General features: G+C 37.5%; 1 protein-coding gene across 2 annotated transcripts in view; it reads left to right on the top strand.

Moving 5' to 3' along the window:
• The window catches only part of slc44a1.L (solute carrier family 44 (choline transporter), member 1 L homeolog), an 83,088-nt gene that overhangs the window by 54,341 nt on the left and 2,697 nt on the right, over nucleotides 1-26,050 (top strand). Inside the window, 9 exon segments of one of the 2 annotated variants that reach the window (NM_001091778.1) lie at nucleotides 93-232; nucleotides 4,252-4,438; nucleotides 6,775-6,940; nucleotides 7,343-7,499; nucleotides 9,814-9,897; nucleotides 14,107-14,244; nucleotides 18,393-18,629; nucleotides 19,392-19,466; nucleotides 21,433-25,895. In NM_001091778.1, coding sequence (NP_001085247.1) covers nucleotides 93-232; nucleotides 4,252-4,438; nucleotides 6,775-6,940; nucleotides 7,343-7,499; nucleotides 9,814-9,897; nucleotides 14,107-14,244; nucleotides 18,393-18,629; nucleotides 19,392-19,466; nucleotides 21,433-21,456 — 1,208 coding nt within the window. In that variant the 3' untranslated portion in view covers nucleotides 21,457-25,895. 2 annotated transcript variants of the gene reach the window in all.

Here is a 26,050-nt window from a genome sequence, read left to right on the forward strand (position 1 = left end):
TTACAAACCTCCAATATTACAAGGATCAATGGCAGTACCATTGCTTCACATGATCTGATCTTTGCTTTTCTTTTTACCATTTTGTTATTTAGGAGGTACAGGGGTTCTCTGGTGGCTCTACGCTGATAACAAGAAATCGTTGAATGAAAATCTCCCTCCAGATCAACTTCAGGTTTCCAAAGACAATCTTCAGGCCTTGCTTGTTTATGCCATTGCTGCCACGGTTTTTACAGTAAGTTTTTGTTGTTTTCTAGCCAACCGATAGATCGCCATCCATGTGGTATTAGAAATAAAATGATGACATCAAACTCTTCATTCTTCTAAACCAGTGATCCTCAGCAGGCTCTTTTCTGAGCTGCTACTTCCTGTAAGGTGGCCCTAAAGATGAAGCATTTGCCAGTGCATTTAGAGGAAATCCAGAGTTCTAAAGAATGCCTTCTAATGGTGGTGGTGCTCCAAGCATGACTAACTAAAAAAAATAACATGCATAGCAAATATGAATAGCAGCGTATATACTTGATATGTATTTACCACCAAAAATATAATCTAAACAAATCTAATAATTGGAGCCACTCATGTTTTAGGTAAATCCAAAAGTAAAAGATCTACAAGCAAAACAATACAGTAAAGAAAATAAAAACAAATACTTGCCCTTTGTGTCTCACCCAAGGAGTGAGGCATTTCTAGTTATTCCTAAACCAAAAAGATTTAACCAATACCAAAAATAGGCCAGAAACCTAATTTCAAAGCTAGAAAAAGTCAGGAGGTGGCAAATAATTAAAAAACTTGAACAAATTAAAAATGAAGACCAACTGAATAGTTGTTTAGAATTGGCCATTGTATAACATTCTAAAAGTTAACTTAAAGGTGAACCACCCCTTTAAGGGGTCCCTCAGAACAGACGCTCCCAAAGGTCATCCTAGACACTGTAAACTGCACGTTTATTACAATGGTATAGGATCGCTCTCATCTGGCTAAAATATTCTAAAACATTTAAATATTATATAAACATAATATACTAGCTATGTCATCACCAAGGATGATTGGTTGAACCTACTAGCCTACTAGCCTGTTTATCTGTGACTGTGACTTTCATACTGGTCACAATGGTTCAATTTAAGTTATGCCATAGTGTTTTTTCTGCCTGTAGTTGAATGACTGTTCTCAACTGAGCCTGTATCTTGAGTTTGAAAATTACCCTGTATGTTGTCGGATTTAGTCATATGTTTAGTACTAATTCTTCCCATTGACCTTCATTTGAAAGCTGAAAAGAGGCAAAAGAAGGCATATAATTCGATATCTATAAAAGATGAAATAATGCTAAAAATAGGACATTCTGTAAAGTATTCCTGATTAATTTAAAAAGTAAACTGCATCTTTAATTTTCTTACTGTAAAAAAATGCTTCACTGATTGGCTTTTGTAACATGATGTTTATAGCCATTGGTTTTATATGGATGATAAATACATTCATTATGCAGTTATACAAATGCAATCAAGAGCAGTTACTAATAACAGAGCTATAAATGCCTAATATTTAAGTGGGCGTAGGGCTTGTAGAAATGACCCCTTCAATTCAATTCTTGGGATGTTAATAATGTAATTGCATTGCCATTTATTGGCGTTGACCTCGCATCCAGACTTTTTCACATCTAATGAATACGTAAAATACCAACATATTCAGCTGACGCTCTGAAGCCACTATATTATAGCTGCACAGAGAACGACAATAGGTACTTTCTATTAATTTACGCCAGCTGGTAAGGGTTTTTATGGGGCCGCTTTATACCTTTTGAGGCAGTTGTTCTAAACTCACCCATGAAGCATAGTGATAATCCTAACACTAGCAGATGGACATCTTATTGAGAGCTGCCAGCTCTAGGATTATTGTCGGTATCATTATTGTTCAGTGTTTCCACTGATGCTGATGCCCAGCTGTGCAGGGATATGCAGTGACTGTAAAGCGAAGATAATTTGCTACCGTATTTTTGTCTACTGACGGCCATATCTTTTATTAATCCGATGTGTACTCTCTTGCATTTATTGTGTCTCTAAATGCAGAAACCAATCACAAACTAGTAAACATTTTCATCAGCCAGTGTTCAATAACAACTTATGTGTCTACTTGTGTGTGTGTGTGTATATAGATAGATAGATAGTCATATAAAAAAGTTTGGGAACACCTCTCAGCCTACATAATAATTTACTCCACTTTCAACAAAATAGATAACAGTGATATGTCTCATTTCCTAGGAACATCTGAGTACTGGAGTGTTTTCTGAACAAAGCTTTTTAGTGAAGCAGTATTCAGTTGCATAGAATTAAATGTGAAAAACTGCCTGTGCAAAAAATGTGGGTACCCTTGTAATTTTTCTAATTTGAATGCATGTAACTGCTCAATACTTATTACTGGCAAAACCAAATTGGTTGGATTAGTTTGTTAAACCTTGAACTTCATAGGCAGGTGTGTCCAATTAATGAGAAAAGGTATTTAAGGTGGCCAATTGCAAGTTATGCTTCTGTTTGACTCTCCTCTGAAGAGTGACAGCATGGGATCCTCAAAGCAACTCTCAAATATCTGAAAATAAAGATTGTTTAGTATCGTGGTTTAGGGGAAGGCTATAAAAAGCTATCTGAGAAGTTTAAACTGTCAGTTTCAACTGTAAGGAATGTAATCAGGAAATGGAAGGCCACAGGCACAGTTGCTGTAAAATCCAGGTCTGGCAGGCCAAGAAAAATACAGGAGCAGCATATGCGGAGTATTGTGAGTGGTTACAGACAACCCAAAGATCACCTCCAAAGACCTGCAATAATATCTTGCTGCAGATGGTGTATCTGCACATCGTTCTACAATTCAGCGCAATTTGCACATTCTGTATGTCAGGGTGATGAGAAAGAAGCCCTTTCTGCACTCACACCACAAACAGTCGCTTTTTGTATGCAAAAGCTCATTTAGGCAAGTCACAGTCATTTTGGAGCAAAGTGCTTTGGACTGATGAGACAAAATTTGAGTTATTTGGTCATAACAAAATGTGCTTTGCATGGCGGAAGAAGAACACCGCATTCCAAGAAAAACACCTGCTACCTACTGTCAAATTTGGTGGAGGTTCCATCATGTTGTGGGGCTGTGTGGCTAGTTCAGGGACTGGGGCCCTTGTTAAAGTCGAGGGTGAATTCAACTCAATATCAACAAATTCTTCAGGATAATGTTCAAGCATCAGTCGCAAAGTTGAAGTTACGCAGGGGTTGGATATTTCAACAAGACAATGGCCCTAAACACACTTCGAAATCTACAAAGGAATTTATGCTGAGGGAGAAGTACAATATTCTGGAATGGTCGTCACAGTCCCCCAACTTGAATATCATGGAAAATCAATGGGATGATTTGAAGCAGGCTGTCCATGCTCAGCAGCCATCAAATTTCACTGAGCTGGAGAGATTTTGTATGGACGAATGGTCAAAAATACCGCAATCCTGAATCCAGACACTCATTAAAGGCTATAGGAGGCGTCTAGAGGCTGTTACATTTGCAAAAGGAGGCTCAACTAAGTATTGATGTAATATCTCTGTTGGGGTGCCCAAACTTGTGCACCTGTCTAATTTTGTTATGATGCATATTGAATATTTTCTGTAAATCCAATAAACTTAAACACTGCTGAAATACTATTTTTCCATAAGGCATGTTATATAATTAAAGGAAGTTGCTACTTTGAAAGCTCAGCCAATGATAAACAAAACTCCAAAGAAATAAGAGGGGTTCCCAAACTTTTTCATATGACTGTGTGTGTGTGTATATATATATATATATATATATATATATCTATATCTATATCTATATAGGTAGTTCTTGAAAGTGCTTTTTTTTTATATTCTCATTCCAGATATTTCTGTGTGTGCCTGTAACATATATAGTGAATAAAGTACCCCCTTTTGTAAAATATAAGGATATTATAAGTTACCAAGGAGTTTCATGACCATATAAAAACACGAGGCCGAAGGCCGAGTGTTTTTATAAAGGTCATGGAACTCCGAGGTAACTTCTAATATCCTCATATTTTGCAACTGGGGGTACTTTATTTATTATAATACACAAGTTTTAGGGAGTCATGTGACACAAATGACATCAGAACTCACCGTTTATAACTGATGACATCAGTACTCACCGTTTATAAGGATATAATTTACAAGATATTCATGGCTTTTGTGTATTATATAACATATAAATCTGAGCTTGTTCTTGTCTCCCTGCCAGGTCATCTTGTTACTGATGATGCTTATTATGCGCAAGCGAGTTGCCCTCACTATTGCCTTGTTCAATGTGGCTGGAAAGGTTTTCATCCATCTCCCGCTGCTTGTCTTCCAGCCCTTTTGGACCTTCTTTGCTCTCCTCCTATTTTGGGTCTACTGGGTAATGGTTTTGCTATTCCTTGGAACTGCAGGTATGAAGAAAATTATGCCTTTATATAAAAAGACTTGTCAAAAGGTTTAGTTTGCTTTTCTAAAAGAAGGTCTTATAATGTGCTTATTAATAACTGTTTTTTATTAACGGGAAAGTAATGTGCTTTTATGCTTGAGTGATGCCCAGGTGATTGTATTTACTCACCTGACACTTCAGGCAGGTGCTCCTATAAAAGTAAATCTGCACCGACTTGGGGTTCTTCCAGCGAGCACCACAGAGCGATCCTGTTTCTTCCTTCAGCTCACGACTGCGCATGCACAGTAGAGTGAAAAGCCGAACTGAAACAAAAAAGCAGGCTATTTCATACTACTGCGCATGTGTCTGCCTCGGGAAATTCTAAAAGCTAAGAAGAGGATCGCTCTGTGGTGTTTGCTGGAAGAACCCTGGCCGGTGCAGTTTTCTGTTGATAGGGGCACTGGCCCCGAGTGTCTGGTAAGTAAATACAACCACTTGGGGGTGCCTAACCTTAAGCAACCCCAAGTATAAATTAAATTTACGTTTAAATAACTAATAAACGAATATACTTTGATGTGTGTGATGCCTGCTATGTACTGTTCTGGATTTCAGCGCATTTTGGTATGCACTTCTTGTAATAATTTGTGTGGTCCTGATGCCTGCATTTGTTTTTCAGTTTATGCAATTACAGGTTACTAAGAAGTAGTTATTAGTTAGACTTGAACAGAGATTTAAGAGTTCAGTCAGGTTCATCTGTGTGTGTGTTTGATTTCACTTTCTGCTTTGAGTTGGATTGGCACCTAATACAATGTGTGAATACCATGTGGAGCCTTTTCAATCTGCAGCAGTATTAACAGATGTCTTTCGACAAGAACAAAAAAGGCATTCATTCAAATGATTTACTTGTTTTTTTGTGTTGTTTTAATCAGATTTGAAACTTCAAATTAGGATTTTCTGTCATAAAGCACTAGGGAAATAAGGACTAAACACAATGGGTCCAAGAGCTGCAGTCTGGTGCTTTGTTTTGTGCTGTACCTACCCAGATTCACAGTTCATCTTTTGATTTCAGACAACCCCTAAACTGCTATTAAGAAGCTAAGCTTGGGGGTTTGTCTGAAATCGTCAAAACATTTGCAGAAAGTGAGATTACATCTATCATATAGAGTGATGCTACATGGCTAATTATTAATGACTTATAATAGAGAATGCTCTAGTTTGCTGCCATGTAATTTGACTCTGAATTACAAATCAACTTTTCTAGCCTAATTTCTTCAACTTTAGCTCTTATTTAAATGTAACATCTAACATAGGGGTATTGTGTACAGTTCAAAGAACAATGAGGGTTTCAGGTCAAAACATATAGGTGGCCCAGATTGGGTTAACTGACATTTTGAGAACTAGAGTTTCTTTTTTTATTGAAATAAGAAAACATCTTTTCATCATTAGTTCTCTGGATTAGGATTTAAATGGCCATAGGTTTATATCATGCATGTAACATTCACTTCATTAATAACTGTGTCTGGATTAAAAGTTTAATACAAGAAAATAAAAGAAGGAAGCAATGAATCACATCCTTCATTCCCAGCAGAGTATAAGATTAGTGAGCTATGCTCATTATATTGTGATACAACTACATTTTCATTATCATGGTGTATATAGGTGAAATCCTGCACATGCAGAAATACTTGGGTCAATAATGCCTTTCCGCCTGTTGTAGTTGTTAATGAAACTCAAGCTCTATGGCTGTCTTTGCACCTTCCACTGACCAGAATTAAAAAAAACAGGATTTTTTTGCATTCTGTGCACGTTTGTTTTTTGCCAATTCAGCCTTCTTGCCGTTTACTAAGAATGAGTTGATTTTCTGCAAAAGAAACTGAATTATTAGCTGACTTACAGTAGCTGCAGTTATGCTGGGATTCTGAAAAAAAAAAAACATGGCAATTTGCACAAAAATCCTGAAACATGTAAGACTGAACCCCACACACACTCTATTTTATTAACACGTTAGGGCAAATGTTGCAGTATTATGGGTCGAGTGGGGTGTGATTTTGGAAGGTAGAGGGATGGTTCTGCAGGGGGCTAAGTTATATTAATAGGTTCAGTTGTTTTTTCTCATTGTTAAATTAAGATAATAGCAACTGAATGGTAGAAAGTCATAAGTTAACCTCCGCATGTATTTCTGTGCTTCCAAAATAGGAGAAACCTGCTGTAAATTGTGTATACAGGGTAGTGCTAAGCATGATTACAAATGAGGCATTAAATATCTCTTATTAAAGAGAATTTACACAGCTAATTCTTCATTAGGCCTTTCCCTTCACTACATGTTATGATTTGTGATAACTTTGATCTCTTTGATTTTAGGTGACCCTTTTACCAATGAGCAGGGCTTTGTGGAATTTCGGATCAATGGCCCATTACAGTACATGTGGTGGTACCACCTTGTCGGTCTTATTTGGATCAGTGAGTTTATTCTAGCTTGCCAACAAATGACCATTGCTGGAGCTGTGGTAACATATTATTTCACAAGGTAGGGATTTTTGTTTGAAGGTCGTATTTTAATAAGATGTAATTCATATTAATTTTTCTTACTTTAATACCTGTGAAATTTAGAAAGATTTTCCATATTTATATAAATGATGGTCTATTTTTGCAGCTAAGTTGTCAGCACATTTATTTCTGCAATTTTTCACTAGGTTACTGGCTAAAGATATATTTTTCTGCGCAAGATGCTTTGATAAGCACATTTTTGTATTGAAAGCAGACAATTTGGAATAAATTCAAAACTGTGAGAAGTATTCACAGGACATGAAAAATTAATATTTTGTGAAGCCTGTATATTTAGCACCACTTGTGTGCCATAGCCTTTATATTTTGCCTGTGTAATATGTTTGTTTATACTTACAGAATATTTATTAATATTATTCCACAGGAACAAAAATGATCTGCCATTTACCCCAATTTTGGCCTCTGTAAATCGACTTATTCGTTACCATCTTGGGACTGTTGCCAAAGGGGCTTTTATCATCACATTGGTGAAAATTCCCCGAATGATCCTAATGTATATCCATAGCCAGCTGAAAGGAAAGGTAAACACAATGTATTACATATATATCAGCCTCTTGCAGTTGCATCGCTGAATTATTGACCATACATGGCTGACATTAACAGCTGAATGAGTAGAGGGGGCCAAAATAACAGTCTGCCTGATCAATAACTTGATCATCCAGATATGTGTCAGAAAGGTGTGAGATATCCGGTGGGCGATGTGATCCTCTATCACTGGGGCTACAAAGGCCCCTATTATCACAGATTTTTAGTCTGGGGACCAAATGATCAGCCTGATGAGAAGCACCACCTGGGATGGCTATTGTAGGGTTGCCACCTGGAAAAAATACTGGCCTTCCTATATATTTATCTTTTTTGCCTATTAATAACATTGGGATCAGCCATAATTTTTACTGGCCAGGCCAGTAAAATACAGCATTACACAGCCAGGTGGCAACCCTAAGGCTGGTAATGCTGGACTTGAAGAAACAAATCACACTGCTGGTGCCAATTACACATGCATATATTACAGATCATATAAATATTCCAGTATTTCTATTCCAGTAATATGGGCAAAGAAGTAAGTCTACAAATGCAAACAACCTTTTTTCCATTTTGTACATTTCATGGGTCCAGTGACTCTCTGACAGTTTTTTTTTTTAATTCATAATCCTTAAGTGACAATTATTTACACTGGGAATTCCCCTGTGGCCTTTAGTTTAAAATGAACTTTAAGGGGTTGTTCACCTTCCAAGCCCTTTTTTCAATTCAGTTGTTTTTAGATTGCTTCCCAGGAATAAAGACTTTTTTTCAATTACTTTCCATTATTTATTTTTTACTGTTTTTCCAAAATCTAAGTTTAAGTTTAAAGTTGAATAGTCTGACTGGTGTTTCAGTCTGACAGCTCGGTAATGCAGGCAGTCTAAACTGTTACAAGTTTGCAGCATTTAGTTGATACATTTCTCAGCAGCATTTCTGGAGTATTAGCAATTACTGTATCAATTCTAACAGCTGCCTGTAATGAAACCCAGAGATTTTGCTCAGCAGGGACAAAGATAAGAAATGTATCAAATAAATGTATCCATTTAGAACAGTTTACAGGGTCGACAAACCCCTCCCAAAGCTGCTTCAGAATGTACAAAATTACACTACGCTTCAATATTAGAAAAACGGTCACACATAGAATATAGAAAGTCATTGGAATAAGGAGTTATTTCTAAAGGGGTGAACCACCCCTTTAACAATTACCAAATTTATTTTTGAAAACCCTCCATGTTCTGTATACTCCATGGAACTGACTCTGTAGTCACCATGTTATAATACACCGCACCACTTTTTACATTGCCTAATTCTCACTCCCCCATAGCCCCTAGTTATGTTGTACAGCCACACCAAATTATCTAAGTTTTTGTCCATTTTGATGCTGGGTTTAAACTCAGGGGTATTTACTAAGACTTTTTAAATTAAAATTAAAACAAAAACTCCCATCCACGAATTTACATCATTTATTTAAAAAACAGCTTGAAAAAGTTGGTGCATAAAAAGTCTCGACAAAATTGTGCAACAATTTGAATCATGCGACTTTTTCGAGTTGTCGTCAGAAAACCTTGCCTTTTTTCGATTATCTCACGAAAGCCAACACAGATCACGATGTCAAGAAACATCTTCAAAAAAGGGACATCTGCCATTAATTTCTGCATGACCTCGATAGGCTTTAACTGAATTATTTTCTGATTCTGATTTTTAGCAGCTTTGTGGTGTAATAAATGTGTAAAAACTCAGGACCTGGGGTTTTTTACCATACCGCAAGTCTACTTAAAAAATCACTTAAATGGGTGGTTCACCCTCCACTGCCTGAGGCTGCAGCAGTTGCTGCTGCCCCCCCTCCCCCGTGCGCTTACCTTTTTGCGCCTGAGGGGGTCCACGAGGGCAGCAGCGAGGGCCAGTACGCTAGCGCAGAGAGCCTAACTGCGCTCTCTGTGCTAGAAGAGCCGAATTTCTGATTTTAAAACCGGAAATTCGCTTCTTAAAGTACCAGGAGCGAGATTTTTGCCGCCCTGGTACCTAGTGGGGCGCTGCTGCCTGAGGCGAAAGCCTCAACTCGCCTCATTAGCGAAGCACCCCTGCCTGTTATTGGGAGCTTTCTGGATATCTAGATAACAGATCCTATACCTATATAGAATGTTTTTATTTTTACTCTTCCAGCTACAGACAAAAACGGTTTCATACAGTATGTTTTCTAAAAAAAATTTAAATATGGGAAAACCTTTTATTTTTCCTTTGGAAGAAATCTACGAAAAGCATTTATTCCACCTACCATCTCATAAACTGTTTGTATCTAACTTTGGCTTGCAGGAAAATGCCTGTGCACGATGTATGTTGAAATCCTGTATCTGCTGCCTGTGGTGCCTAGAAAAGTGCCTAGCTTATTTAAACCAGGTATGTGCTTCCATCAGTAAAATTGAGTATGTGTGTGTCCGTTGTGGCATTTTAATATCCCCAGCATTTTTTTCTGCCTCTTTATTTAATATATATTTTAACTATGTGATGCATTGAAATTCCATTTATTGTAAGAATTAAAAAACCCGGCAAAACAAAGTAAAACGGGCTTGTAGCGCGAGCACTGGAAACTGTAGGGAAGAGGGGGGATGCTACTGTGATTTCTAAAAGTTCTGATTTTATATGGAACTATTTATTTTCATGCCTTCGTTCCTGTTAGAAAACCACACCCTTACTTGTAAGGCAGAGCATGCCTATTAAGAGTCAATATCTTAATAGGGCCTGTTAAAACGATTTCATTACCAATATGGAGTATGAATGCTCTGTTAGCTGTGGTTTAGTTGCTTAGGAATTACAGTACAATACGGCCTCATGATAGCCCAAGATGAATTCCATTGGTTTGTTAGTATTGACCTTCAGCAAGTCATTCTGCCTTTCCGTGGCTCAATGACCAACATACATGTTGTTATTCTAAATAAGCTTAATAGAGGTGTTGCTCAAAAATCAGTAGCAAATTAATTATTGTAATATGTCACAACAAAACATTTTACATTTTATATTTGTGACTGACTTGCAGTTTTTCAGTGACATTATAACTCGGTTTAGAAGAATGAAGCATGAAATTGAAATGGTGAAATAGCAGATCTGTAACGCTGATCTTTTGCTGTCCTTGTCTGGAACAAGCTGAATAATTGCCTGTTGCCTTTGTAGTTTTTATAGACTTTTTTTTATTCAATGCCAAGTATACAGACGCAAGGGAAAATAACTGATTAAGCAGTCCAGTTAACCATTATAGTGGCTTTCAAAAGTAAATGTATTTATCGAATATAATATTTTGGTGTATATTTGGTTAAACTATATTTTATAATGAACTGTTTCGTATAACTAGCACTACTGATTTTGCAAATGTTAACTGGATTCAAGTGCTATGAGTCAAAAACTACCAAAGGTGACAAGTAATGAATCCTATACTTTCATAAATTCATTGGCTTGACCCTTACACAACACCTGCCTTCATCATATATTAATTCCCTAGACAGGAAATGGTCTTGAACGCTAGTGGACCTTTCATCATTCTGAATTGCAATACATTAACAATTCTGCAATTTCATATCAAGGTCAATATATAAATCGGGCCGAAGTGCAGGCATAGCTATTCTTTGTTTCTTTTCAATAAGTAATAGAACAATCTCAACCTAAATTATCATCACTTAGTACAGTTTTACTCTCTAATTAGAACAGCTTTATTTGTTCAGCTGCATTGCTAAATCTAGAGGTAAATGGAATAAGATTGTTCAAATTGCTTGTAGTACAATGGTAGCTGCACATGTACGCCCTTGATCAACAGTACATATATACCACTATTTCCAACCCACCATTTCTTTTATAAACTTCTTCCTCTGCAGTTTAAGAGGAAAGGAGCTACATTAGAACAAATCGTTGTACTTTAATCATACAAGGGCTCACAAAGAGGGAAGATGCATTAATAAAGCACATCCTAACTGTGAAAATAGTTTACCTCCATTGAAAGGTATACCTCTAGTGTTGCCATCTGTCATATCCATAGTTAGTTAGCTAAAAATGTAATGTATACTGCTGGAGTGACTGGATGTCTAACATAATAGCCAGAACCCAACTTCCTTCTTTGCAGCTCTCTAACTCTGAGTTAGTCAGCTCATTTAAGGGGGGCATGTGGGAGATAACTGTTCAGTGAGTTTGCAAATGATCCTTAGCATGCAGCTCAGATTCAAAAGCAAGCAGTTATGGCCCATGTGCTCCCTCCCCCTCAAGTCTCTGATTGGTTATTGCCTGGTAACCAATCAGTGGAAACCAAGAGAGCTGCAAAGCAGGAAGTAGTGTTCTGGCTATTATTTTACACATCTAGTCACTCCAGCCTTTATACATTACATTTTTGCCTAACAAACTATATTATAAACATTTTTTAGTTTGCGCAGCCTATCTATTTACACAGTTTTTATTTTTACACTGAACAATTCCTTTAAGTAAAAAAATTCCCATGAATCACCACTCCTTCTCCAAGAACAATATTGCTGAGCTTGTACAGAACCTACAATCACCAAGGGAAACACATAAATAATTTTTGCAAGCACGTCTTGTATTCTGGGAAAAGTAAGAGTAAGTATTTGTGATGCACTCGGGGGCACAGAATTTTCACGCATGCTCAGTAGGGATGCACCGAATCCACTTTTTTGGATTCGGCCGAACCCCCTAATCCTTTGCAAAAGATTCGGCCGAATACCGAACCGAATCCGATGGGAAGGGGAAAACATTTTTTAATTCCTTGTTTTGTGACAAAAAGTCACGTGATTTCCCTCCCCACCCCTAATTTACATATGCAAATTAGGATCGGTGCATCCCTAATGCTCAGTTCGTTCAGCACGACCATCTTAGTGACATCAGGGTGAAGGAACATGGTAGTTGCGACAAAGTATTTATAGGAGATAGTATCGGAGGGCACAGCAGAAGAACTTAATTTAAACATTTTATTTTAGTGATTAGGTACAGCGTGGGAGATACTATTACATACTGCATACCTGGGGTCCAGCCTTTCCTTGTCCTTTAAACCTCAATAAACGTGTGCCTAGTTTGGTAATATTAATATACCAGGCCTAGTATTATCCACATTGTATGTTCAGGTGTTAGTTTTTACCATGCTTGCTTTCTGCCATTCGTTCTGCATATGTATTCAACCAGGGTCAGACTGGCCCAGCGGGACACCAGGAAAAAACCCAGACTGGGCCAGACCCCCTCTCCCCATATTTAAATTCCATAAAAAAAATGATTTTAGTCATTGCGCTAGCTCGCCCTCATGTGCGCACGGCAATCGCACATTCATGTGTGCGCGCCAAGCGGTGCCTCATAGTAGTAGGGGGCGGGCGGCCGGAGGGGGGCCCTGGACAGTGGATCCCAGTCCGACCCTGTATTCAACCACACCCTGACACATGCCATCCTCAAAATTATTCCCAGAGTTATTCAGATGTTGGTTCTAACGCAGAATATTGACCAGTTATTTGGGAAAAGATAAGATGGATTATGGGGGGGACAATGTTTCTGGACAAGGCAGCATTTGGGAAGATAGGGTTTGGATGGATGATAGTGCTCCGCACTGCTAAAATCCATGTTTTCATGCCAAAATCATCCAGTGGTAACTGGTTGAATCCACTAATACAGATTCTAGACTGCATGTGCAAGCTGAAACACAGCAGTGGAGAATACACCTTGGGGTGTATTTATTAACACTGGAGACAAACATCACCAGTGATGTTGCACAATCAGCAATTAGATTTGAACAGTCGCCTACAAGTTAAAGGGATACTGTCATGGGGAAAAAAAATTTTTCAAAATCAATCACTCTTTACTGCTGTACTGCAAGTTGGAGTGATATCACCCCCTCCCTTCCCCCCCCCCCCAGCAGCCAAACAAAAGAACAATGGGAAGGTAACCAGATAACAGCTCCCTAACACAAGATAACAGCTGCCTGGTAGATCTTAGAACAACACTCAATAGTAAAAACCCATGTCCCACTGAGACACATTCAGTTACATTGAGAAGGAAAAACAGCAGCCTGCCAGAAAGCATTTCTCTCCTAAAGTGCAGGCACAAGTCACATGACTGGGGGCAGCTGGGAAATTGACAAAATGTCTAGCCCCATGTCAGATTTCAAAATTGAATATAAAAAAATCTGTTTTCTCTTTTGAGAAATGAATTTCAGTGCAGAATTCTGCTGGAGTAGCACTATTAACTGATGCGTTTTGGAAAAAACATGTTTTACCATGACAGTATCCCTTTAAAAAACAAAACAAAAGGTGCATGGTCTCTTGATATAGTGGTGTGGTCAAAAGCTCATATAAAAGCAAGAACTTCTCTTTATTGCATATACAGATAATGTTTTCTAACGAGTATCTCCGTTAATTAACCACAATGAAATGTCTCTGATAAATAATAATTATTCTAAGAAATGCTGAATTCTGCTATAAATTAAATAATAAAATTACATTTTTCAAAATTCAAATGGTAATAATAATACTTTTTTTTCTTTTTCAATAAGGACTATTTTCCTTTTTCTACCAGTTTCAAAGGGAATTAGACCTTAAGTTTACTAAAGTGCTTTTTTTCCTTTCACCAAAGAATGCTTACACAGCCACTGCAATCAACAGCACAAACTTCTGTACCTCTGCAAAAGATGCACTAGTCATTCTAGTGGAAAATGCTCTAAGAGTGGCAGCTATCAACACGGTGGGGGATTTCATGCTGTTCCTTGGCAAGGTAAGATTATTTCTCTGTTCACGGTGCCGAGCTAGATACAAAGTTGTGTTCCATTTTTGACTTTAATAAAGGGACAGATACTATTTCTGTTTTATTATACTGTCGTTTTGTAGTAACAAATAAAGTCTTATTAATGGAAATCAACCAAGAATGTTTGGACCTTAGACCGATTTAACCACCCCAGTTCCCAAGCCAATTATCACATGTCATTGGGGCTCCACGCAGACTCTTTGAGAGACGGCAACATCCTTAGCCCAATATATTCATCACCCTACAAAGTTTTTCACATTCTTTATGTATAGGTTGCAGTCCTAGTCAGGAGTGGCTGAGTTGGCAGCCAGTGTCAGCATTGCCAGCTTACTTACACAAATGGTTTAGATTGCAAACCCACTTATTACCTACTGTGTTGTGTCTATTCATAGGATAGAGAATAAAGATTATAAAACATGTACATTTCCTGTCCAATTGAGGGTCTTAAAAGGAATATGTGTTGGCCTCCTGTTCAGGGCTGCCATCAGGGGGGGACAGGGGGGACAAGTGTCCCGGGCCCGGGCGTGAAGGGGGTCCCGGCAGTGCTGCAGTTTTGAAAGAGCCGAGCGCCCGAGCCGTGCGGACATTTCTCAAGTCCCGAATGCGGAAGTGCCAAACAGACGAAGCCACGAAAACAGCTGAAGCCGAAGCGGCAAAAAACCCGAAGTCACAAAAGGAGGCGAAGTTGAAGTCCTGAAGTGGCGAAAAGACCCAAAGTCAGAAAAGGAGGCGAAGTTAAAGTCCTGAAGCGGTGAAAAGACCCGAAGTCACGAAAGGAGGTGAAGTTGAAGTCCTGAAGCGGTGAAAAGACCCGAAGTCACGAAAGGAAGTTTAAGTCCCGATGCCTTGAGTTCAATTCTACTGAACACTTCTACTGAACACCAGTTTTTTGTTTTTTTTTAATCCCCTGGCTACCAATGTATTATTTTAATATTCTATAGGCCCCTGCCACCAAAGTTTTTTTTAAAAAAAAAAACTTTTATGGGGGGCCCTGGCGCCAATGTTTTTTTTTTTTTAAACTTATAAGGGGGCCCTGACCATCAATAGCTTTTTATAACTTGTGGGGGGGGGGTTACTTTTTTAGCGCTGATGTCTGTGCGGTCTTTTAACCGTGATGTGGAGTGGGCGGGATATAGGGTGGGGCTTGTGCCCCAGTGTGGGCGGGGCCCAGGGGGCCCCAAAACTTTTGTTGTACGGGGCCCCGTGATTTCTAATGGCGGCCCTGCTCCTGTTCATAAAACATAGTTGATGATTTTAAGAGGGCTCTGCCTTCTAATTTAAACACACATTTCTTTGGGTTGGGGTACAGATGGAAAGGTTTATACAGTGGAGGCTGAAAGTTGTACAAAAGCCATTGAGAAACAAGGCGTGCAGGTACTCTACTTACCGTATATACTCGAGTATAAGCCGAGTTTTTCAGCATCCAAAATGTGCTGAAAAAGTCTACCTCGGCTTATACTCGGGTCAGCGGGCAGTAGCCGAGATTGCAGTCACTTTTAATCATTCCTATACCAACAGTTCACTTGGGGAGAGACTGCAATATCCCACAATGCCCTCTGTTGGTTTTATGAAAGAATAACAGTGCGCCCTCTGGTTATATCAAAGAATAACAGTGACTGCAATATCACACAGCGCCATCTGTTGGTTGTATCAAAGAATAACAGTGACTGCAATATCACACAGCGCCATCTGTTGGTTATATCAAAGAATAACAGTGACTGCAATATCACACAGCGCCATCTGTTGGTTGTATCAAAGAATAACAGTGACTGCAATATCACACAGCGCCATCTGTTGGTTATATCAAAGAATAACAGTGACTGCAATATCACACAGCGCCATCTGTTGGTTGTATCAAAGAATAACAGTGACTGCAATATCACACAGCGCCATCTGTTGGTTATATCAAAGAATAACAGTGACTGCAATATCACACAGCGCCATCTGTTGGTTATATCAAAGAATAACAGTAACTGCAATATCACACAGCACCATCTGTTGGTTGTATCAAAGAATAACAGTGACTGCAATATCACACAGCGCCATCTGTTGGTTATATCAAAGAATAACAGTAACTGCAATATCACACAGCGCCATCTGTTGGTTGAATAAAGGATTAAGAGTGATGGCAATACGAAAGATCAGTGATGGTTTTATGTGATGGTTTTATGACACACAGCACTCTCTGCACAATTCTCTGTCACCATCAACTTTGCAAAGAAGTCCGGTCGATCGCTGGGGGAGTCTCTTTGGCGGAAGGTGCGCTGCTGGGAGACAGGGCTGTAGTTGTGTCTAGGCTTATACTAGAGTCAATAAGTTTTCCCAGTTTTCGTAGGTAAAATTAGGTACCTCGGCTTATACTCGGATCGGCTTATACTCGAGTATATACGGTATTAGCATTTTAAGGTAATGAAAAATACAGAAGAGTGTTCAGGCAAAATGTTTAGAATGTCCAGAGTCACAATCAATGCTACTGCAAATCTTGATAGCATTAGCAATCTGTCACATAAATTTGAAGACACTTCCATTTGCGCGTGTGCGTGTGTGAAATGACCTCTAGCTAGGTTCCTTTATCTTAAAAGTGCTGCAGAAAAAAGGCTTTCATTTGTCACTTGTCTGCTATCCGAACTACAAAGTAATAGAAGAGCTGAATTCATTGTGCTGATCCCAGTCCATGAAAATACACAATTAAATAGGGAGGGGGATGTGAGTTCTGGGCTAATGAGTTCTGTTTAACCTCAGGGATTGCCAAGTGGTAGCATTTATCTAATGACAGCAGCAAACTGTCAGTTCTAGTTTTGAGGGCACGTATATTTTATTGAAATGGTTTACTAGAATGCCTAATGGTAGAAAAGACATTCAAGCAACAGCTCATGCATTTTGATGATTTCAACCAGACAGTTAGTGTTGAGCTGGAATATTTCTCTTTTCTAAGCATAAAATGAAAGTTTTACATTGAAAGATTTTAAATTGAAAGGTTTGCAAGACCTAAATTATCTACTAACAAGCTACTGATAAAGAGCCCATTATTTAAACCAATGTCCAAGGGTTACCCAGAGGTAGTTTTACATATTCAGTATTGTCATCCTATCTCTGTGATACATATTACTATTGCAGTGAAGTCACTGTCATGATACAGGATTAGGTGCTGTAACTTGGCACATTGTATGTAGACAAAGATCTGTGATTCTGGAAGATCACTATCAAACCAGCAGCTTGCTTTAATTATTGTTCAGCAAATCTCAGCCTGCACCCTATTACCTTCTATCCACATTGTAACCAGAGCTGTAATGTTAACCAGTTGCTTACCACTAACATATGCCAGAATCCTAAATATATGTAGAAGAAACATGGACTCCAGATCTCCCTTTTGCTTTCTCAGACAGAAGTGTTAAGGCCTCACCCTAACCAGGTATCTGATAAACTAGGGCATAAAAGGAGCCAGGATTCTTTTATTGGCCTGTGTATGGCCAGCTTTATTTATCACAAAAATCGATAGTAACGCTAGGGAAATATCTCAACAATCAAAATACTTACTAAGTGAGAGTAATGAGTTGAATTCATAGACAATAGAATTGGTATGAATGATTTTAATCAGTCTTTGTGTATTAACATACCTTTCATAATTGGCCTTTAAGAGGTCAAATATAAGATAAAACCAATTTAGGGAACATGAAAAAAAGTGAGCTACTTCTCTATTTTTCTTTATTTTTTTGTATTCTAATTGTTTTACCATTAAATTTGTTAGGGCACTCGAGTAGGAGGGTAGTGGAAGGCTTTTTCACTTGTTTTTCCATTCTCCAGTGCATGAATCTCAGCTTATCTGTAACCAATCGGCCACAACACATCCTTGATATTCTGTCAGATGGCTGAGTTTTGCCATTTTTAGGCAAGTGAAAAATTTTATATTTGCAGTGCTACAAGCCTTCATACCTTGCATGTTTTTCACATTTTAGTTCATAGAGTTTATTTTAGGAGTGAATCTTTTTTGGGTGAATAGAGTAAAAGAACAGTAAAATTGAGTTTTTAGCCAACAATGTTCTTTTTTACCATAATATAACTACACACAAGGTAAGTACCGTAATTTAACAGATATTTTTTTTTTTTTTTGCATTTAGATTCTGATTGTGAGCTGCACAGGCCTGGCAGGCATTATGCTTCTGAACTATCAACGGGACTACACTGTTTGGGTGCTTCCCCTCATCATTGTCTGCCTGTTTGCGTTTCTAGTTGCACATTGTTTCCTTTCCATCTATGAAATGGTTGTTGATGTCCTCTTCTTGTGCTTTGCTATTGACACAAAGTATAATGATGGGAGCCCTGGCAAAGAATTTTACATGGATAAGGTTCTCATGGTAGGTATTAACTAGAAAGACACTTTTAATAGCAACAGTATTGTAAAAGTGCCTTTATTAGAGGAGCTAGGGCAAAGGAAAGCAAATTTCAAGCCTATATGATCAAACTTGATAAACAACCTTAAATGTTGGTTTCCTGTGCCTTAACGTCTTAATTAAGGCACTTTTATTACATTGTTGCTGGACTGAACTGGAGATGACATATTTCTGGTGTCAGGACACCAGTGGACTTGTATCTGCGGAGATTTGACCTATGAAGGAATGCAACTTGCCATTGTGTGAGACACCCATAACAGCTTTAACATTTAAAGGGTAGGAATTTTATTATAATCTATTAATATCTTTGGTTGATCTTTGAATGCTTATATTTACATCTGAAGGTGCTCAGAGATTCCTAATATGAATCATTTTTAACAAATAGAATACAACTTTGGAATGTCTAGTCTACTCAAGATCTTTAATAATAGTTTATATTACTATTATTATTATTAATAATAATTATAATAATAATTTCATTATAGAATTTGGTGTGAGTAATTTAAAACACGAACATACGTTATTGTGGAATATTATACCCTTTAAACCAAGCACAATTGGTAAGCGTTAATAGAACCCTTCCTGAAAAATACATTGGCACTATATGTATAGTTGTATTATACTGCTTAACCAGTAAGCAGTAACCATTTCTGTGGAGAAATCAGAATAATAGATTTTAGGTAGACAACATTGCTGGTTTTGAGATATAACTGTGTTTATATGCAGGAGTTTGTGGAAGACAGTAGAAGAGCCCTGAAAGAGCCAGGGAGTACAGCAGAGGGCAGGGAGCTGAAACCAATGGTAGGTGACAGCAAGGAGATGGCCATACTCCAAGAATTTTATTTTTATTTCCTGTCCCTTTCTATCTTCACTGACTGGGCTTCATCTGGTGACACTTTTGTTGTCTGCATAACCCAAGACTTTCTTCTTTTTCTGCTTGTGTGTTTGCCTATCATCTGGCTAGCAGAGTTCTTCTCACAGCTGAGACCATCACCTATAAAAGCAAGCTGAAAGGAACTGCCACATTTGTCCCCTGGTGGAAGGATTTAGTAGCATTATTTACTATAAGTACTATAACCTGTTGTTGAGGTTACTTCTGATCTATTTCCATTGGAAAGTATTCAACCATTATGTTAATGGAAGATTTTGTTTTTCTGCTAAAAAAAAATGTGATTATCTAATGAGAATCATCCTCATAAGAAATGCCTCAATCAGTTTACCATGCAAGTTTTTCTTGCTGATATTGCAGGGAGCGGATAAATAGAGAGAGGATAAAGAGCTTGGTGTTAGAAGAAGCATGTTTAATATGTGTAGCAATGGTCATTAATGAAGAGGGAGCTGCTGGGAACACAGGCAGAATTTTATTTCTTCTTGTGGGAAAAATTGAATAAGAAAACTGTACTAAAACCTTTGTTGTGCTCACACAGATGACAAGGCAAATTGTAACCAACAACATTTCTGTTTTGCAACATTTTTGGGGAATAAAATCAGTAAGCCAATAAAAACCTTGATAGTTGAATTATTATTATACACTTTAATGTATACAGGTATTAAATCACTACGTTTCCTTTCAACTTGTCAGCAGTATTCATTTCATCTTTCTTAAAACATTATATGTGTGTGATAATCCCTTCTGTTCCTTTTGTTTTGTTTTTTTTGGAACTCTAACCTTCAGTTCTAATTATGATTGAAGTATGAACAGATGTATGTATATCATTTCTAATCAAATAGAGAAAAAAAAAAATATATATATATATATCCTATTGTAAATTAGAAGGATGTTAAAAGTAAATAAGCAAAAGACGTTCTCCGCACTGCCTTTTTAGTTTGTCAAAAATGCATCAAATCCTCTCTTGGGTATACCGCTATCCCAATATCTGGTAATGGATTAACAAATGAGGAGAGCACTTCTCAATAACAAAAAACGCTGTGGTTGTGTTTATTTAGGGCTACTACAATGTAGTAGCCCTAAATAAACACAACCACAGCGTTTTTTGCTATTGAGAAGTGCTCTCCTCATTCGTTAATTCATTAAAGGATATTAAAAGATTAGAAGTCACCAATAAGTTACATGACCATATAAATGCAATACAAATATCAAACATTCGAGTTTTTGAAAATTATACTTCGAATTTGTGAGTTTTTGTGCCTAAAAAAAATCTAATTCTGGCAAGTATTGTAATTCAAACGTTTATAAATCAATCCATAAGTGTCAATTGCCTCTAGGAACACAGCATTAGTTGGCAACAGTCCTTTCCCTTTCATTAAGAGAAAGGGAACAGAATGTAGAAATTCTAAGACACTGCAAAAGCCCACCCAAACAAATATAGGATTAGGCCAAATCTGAGCCTTTTTCAACAGGACTCCAAGTGCCTAGTCCAATTGAATCCAACCATAAAAAAAAATGCATAAAAGTATTTTGTTGCTAAAAACATATAAGCTTTAATAGTCAGCATTTATTTTCTGTCACATAGAAGCTTCAGATTTCATATATTTATCGCATTTATAAATTATTTGTGTCAATTTACTTTTCCCTCTGCTTATGTCAGTCTCTTGATTGTTACATCAGCCACACAATGACATAAATTCAGATAGACCGATGATCCTGCGTTGCATTAGAATTGGTTCCCACATAAAGGCAATAACCAAAGCACTTTATTGGGAGCTTGCTATCCGCACACTCCTGCTGTTATTTGGGGATTTAACTGTGGTGCATGTTACATGTTGAAATATGTCTAAGATCACTATGTATGACTTTGTTTTCTAGGCTTCGGGGACAAGTACAGCTTGAATCTAGCCCAGCAATATTGGAGCCCATTGACATTCCAAAATAACTCAAGCAGCCAAAATGAAAGCAGGGTTTAACATCCTGTCTATTGACATATATATTTGCTCTGTCTTATATGGGTCTCTGCGAGCAGCATTGTTTATATACTTTTTTCCTTTTTGGTTGTATTAGGTGTCCAGCGTGTGGAAAGTCAAGTAATTTATCAAAAAAAACCACAAAAGTCAATATTGTTACTTTACCCCCATTTTTTACTTTGGGTTTAATGCTTTAAAACATGGGATTGTCTGCATTTCACTGATGCCTCTGTGATCTGTATTATGTTTTGTTTTTATACACTGCTAGATGGAGCTTTTCTTGACTGTCAGTCTTTTGGGGACAAACTCTAGTTCTAGAATGTTACATGATGAGGGAATGCAAAAAGTATGTTTCTTTTTATAAAAATGTTATTACACTTTTTAATCACTCCATTTTTCCATAGAAAAGTAACAAAACAGTCTTTTAAGCACCTTGCTGTATTCCTGTAATAAGGTTCTCTCAGAATTTGCACTAAACATTTACACAGGCCAGCCTATATTATGGAGGACTGAAACAGGTAATCATAAGTAACGGCTGTTTTCAGAAATGATAAAGGTGACCATCAAGTGATAAAGAACATGTATCTCCTCACAGCTGTCCAAACCATTTTAAAAAAAAAAAAAAAATCATTCCAGTTTCGAATATTCGCTCCAATTATATGTATGTGTGAGCAGGTGTCCTCTCCACCCATTTCTTATTACTCTGTGGATAGCAGAGGTTTGTGTTTTCCACAAGGGAACTGAGGTTTATTTTGGTTGGATGTAACCACACAACAGGTTTGTTGAAGGGTGTGAATTGTGACACGAGATATTGTACAACAGTCGTGTTCACTAGGTAGTTAGCCTCTTTATCAACTGCCAAACATGCATGGTGCCAGGGCTCATTTAGCAGTACCTCTGTGAGGTAATTAAATTAAGAATCATTATTCCACAGCGTTGTCTCTCTATCATTAGCATGTTATGCTTCTGCCATTCCTACCAGACCAACAACTATTCAACAGAATGGTCTTCCTTTGCAGATTTTAGGGCTTTCTAAAGGTATAGAGTTGTCTTTCCTGCATACATTATGTTTTCTTATAGTTGGCTAGCATTAAAGGCATAATACTCAAATTATTTTTCATTCAGCTTCATGAAATCTTTCAAAACTGTCTTTTTGAATTTTTTTTATTATGTTATGGAGAAGGAAACTTCAGTTAACTAGGGGAGTGCCAATATATTTAATACAGTAGAGAAGTCTTGACTTTGGTCCCTAGGTTTTGCGAGAATACAGATCTTAGGGATGTTGCCTGACTACATCTCCCAGTATCCTGCAACACGTACTCCAGGGTGGGGATCCCCCACCATTTTTATCTGTGAGCCACAATCAGAGGTAAAAAGAGCTGGAGAGCAACACAAGCATGCAAAAGTTCCTGGAGGTGCAAAATATGGCCTGCATTGTAGTTACCCTAGAACAGGGGTCAGCAACCTTTACAAAAGAGCCATTTTGCCCCCTCTTCCACTAAAGAAAAATAGTCTGGAGCCACAAAACATAACACAGCTTATAAACTTTTAAAAGTGTTAACCTTTTTTAATTGTAACGGTTATAACAACAGAATACAACGAACAGAATTGCAGTGTGTATGTGTAGGCCTACTTTGAAATAAATTAGACTGAATAGCCCTATTAAATGCTAGTGTTCTCATCTGTGTAATGTGACTTCTGTTTCTGAAGGTCCATGCTGATCTTCCCTCTCTTGTCTAGAGTGTATGACCATGGTAAGGACCATGATAAATCATCTTGCTGCTGCTCAGTCTTGCCTGTCACTCCTGGGACTTCTATACAGCCCTCGCACCTGCAGGCGGCTTCTGAGTGTGCAACTGCGGTAAGCTAACCATTAGCTTAGTGTGGTCACACTCTCAAGAAGTCTCCAGCAAGTGCAAGGGCTGTATAGATGGCGAGCAGCAAGCAGGATGAAGAGCTGCATGAGGCTCCGAAGCCGCAGGTTGCCTACCCCTGCCCTAGAAGGTAAATGGGAGCCAATGGCAGTCTGTCTTATATGGCATAAGGCTGCTGTCTTGGGGAACTAGAACAACTCAAAGGCCCTATGTCATACAATAAATTCTAACAAGCTGGATGGATATGTTTACAATGCAGTAGACCATGACCTCTAGTGGCTATAATGAAATGGTGCTTGTGTTATTTAAATACAATTTCTGAGAATATGCTAGCCGCCACACGTAACCATGTATAGGTTGTGGATTTCTTTTTCAAAATGTTTCTTTATGCCAGTCATTTTAAGGCCATTTGACTTTATACTTGGTTGTCTATACCATGGCCAAAGCCCACCTTAGATTTTATACTTTGTCATCTATTTGTAAATAAATTGTATATTATGCCTAGTCATTCTCACAGTATAGTTCTTATAATTCAACATTTGTCAGGAATTCCATGAATATTACATTCTGCATCAGTAGTATACACCATGCTGGAATTGTCATGTTGTACTGTGGCAAAGTTAGTGCAAGTCTCTAAAACTGCCATTTTCTACCATTCATTCCAATGGAATTGCACTTTCTTTGCCTTGGCACCACTTGCTGCATAATCCAGATAGTTCAGCTTGCATTCCATAGTCCATAGTGATTTTGTTCTTTTGAAAAGCCTATGTTTTCTATCTAAATGTTTATCCAATGCAAGGCTGTGAGCAGAAACATGTTCTTCCCTTTATTCTCTGAAAACAAGAAGAAATGAGAGTGCTGTCGTTTGCTATTAATCTCCTGCTAATCAATTCCTTGTAGTTGCTTGTTTGGGCATTTAAGACCCACAGTCACTTGACCTTTTAAGGGCAGATTGTATGTCTTGTAGTCAGGTGTAAGATTTCAGTGAATGGTGCTTCTGCAATACAGATGAGGGTTCAGAGCGGCTTTGCAATAAAACACTAAAACCAACTGTCACCCCCCACAAGAAAAAGTATTCCTTCATTAATGCAGGGCTGCCACCACAAGGCTTTGTCTTCTCCTGTGATTCTATGAAATTAAAAGTACCCAGAAATGTTTTTTATCAATCCATCTCAAAGACCTGATTTGTAAAGACATTTAGATTTGTTACTTCTTTCTGCACAAATCATCTCAAGGTAAAAGCTCTTCAAAATGGCAGCCTTTAATATTAATAATAATCTAAAGTAACAGTATTAATGTATGGAAACACTGCAAAACAAATGGAGCTTGCAGATACCCCAATAATCATGTTCTGTGGCTCTTCCTTTGCAGCGTGCTGTAAAAGTTGCGCTGGGTCGCAAAACCAAGCTTTCTACTGCTATGCAAACTCCTACAGCTACCTGTATATAAACCCATAACTCATTAAACACCAATAAGACTGCATATGTGGAGCACTGTACTGACCAGTTATCACTAAGCTTTACTGCAACTTGTAGTCAAACAAGTTATAGATATGGAACACGTTATCTGAATTATGGAATGAACATCTTCCAAAGGTTCCATTTTAACCAAATAATTCAGATTTTTTAAAAATGATTTCCCTTTTCTCTGTAATAATAAAACTTTACCTTGTATTTGATTTAAATTAAAATATAATTAATCCTTATTGGAATCCTTATTGGAAGCAAAATCAGCTTACTGGCTTTGTTTAATGTTTACATGATTTTCTAGGTAGATTTAAGGAATGAAGATATATTATCTGGAAAACCCCAGGTCCTGAGCATTCTGGATAACCGGTCATATACCTGTACCAATTTGTACATTTTTCCTTTTTTTAGTTAGCATCACATTTATTAAATTTTTTGTATCTCGGCTTCATCTTCAATATCCTATTTAATGGTTTCTCATGCCTAGAGCTGCTTTGTGATTTTCCATATGCATCAGCCCTATGCACTGAAAGACCAACTGTCTCACATCATTGCATGCATGATCCATAAATACCAACAGCAGCTCAGGACAGTGGGTGTCCATTTATTTATTCTAATTGTAGGGATGCTGTACATGAGGATTTGTAATGCAGTCACATTTTGTGACATTTGTCCAAACTGGCTGGAGTGTAGCACTCATAGCAACCTAATCTACCAGCAGTTTAATATAATGGAAATATATATATATATATATATATATATATATATATATATATATATATATATATATATATATATATATATATATATATATAGTTGCTTTGGGTGTCCGCACTCGATCTCCAATAGAGTAGAGGTGCACGATCAATGTTCATAATATGCAGTAGTAATGGATCAGCACACTCATTTTAGAAGTGATTAAAGTGTCTTTATTGGTAACACAGCATTGTTATCCATATATATATATATATATATATATATATATATATATATATATATATATATATATATATATATATATATATAAAGACCAGCCACACCAGGATTTTTGCAAGTAGAAAAAAGTGTTATTGCATGTATAACATGCAATAACACTTTTTTCTACTTGCAAAAATCCTGGTGTTGCTGGTCTTTATATATATATATATATATATATATATATATATATATATATATATATATA

Source organism: Xenopus laevis, chromosome 1L (genome assembly GCF_017654675.1).
Source record: "Xenopus laevis strain J_2021 chromosome 1L, Xenopus_laevis_v10.1, whole genome shotgun sequence".
Lineage (NCBI taxonomy): Eukaryota > Metazoa > Chordata > Amphibia > Anura > Pipidae > Xenopus > Xenopus laevis.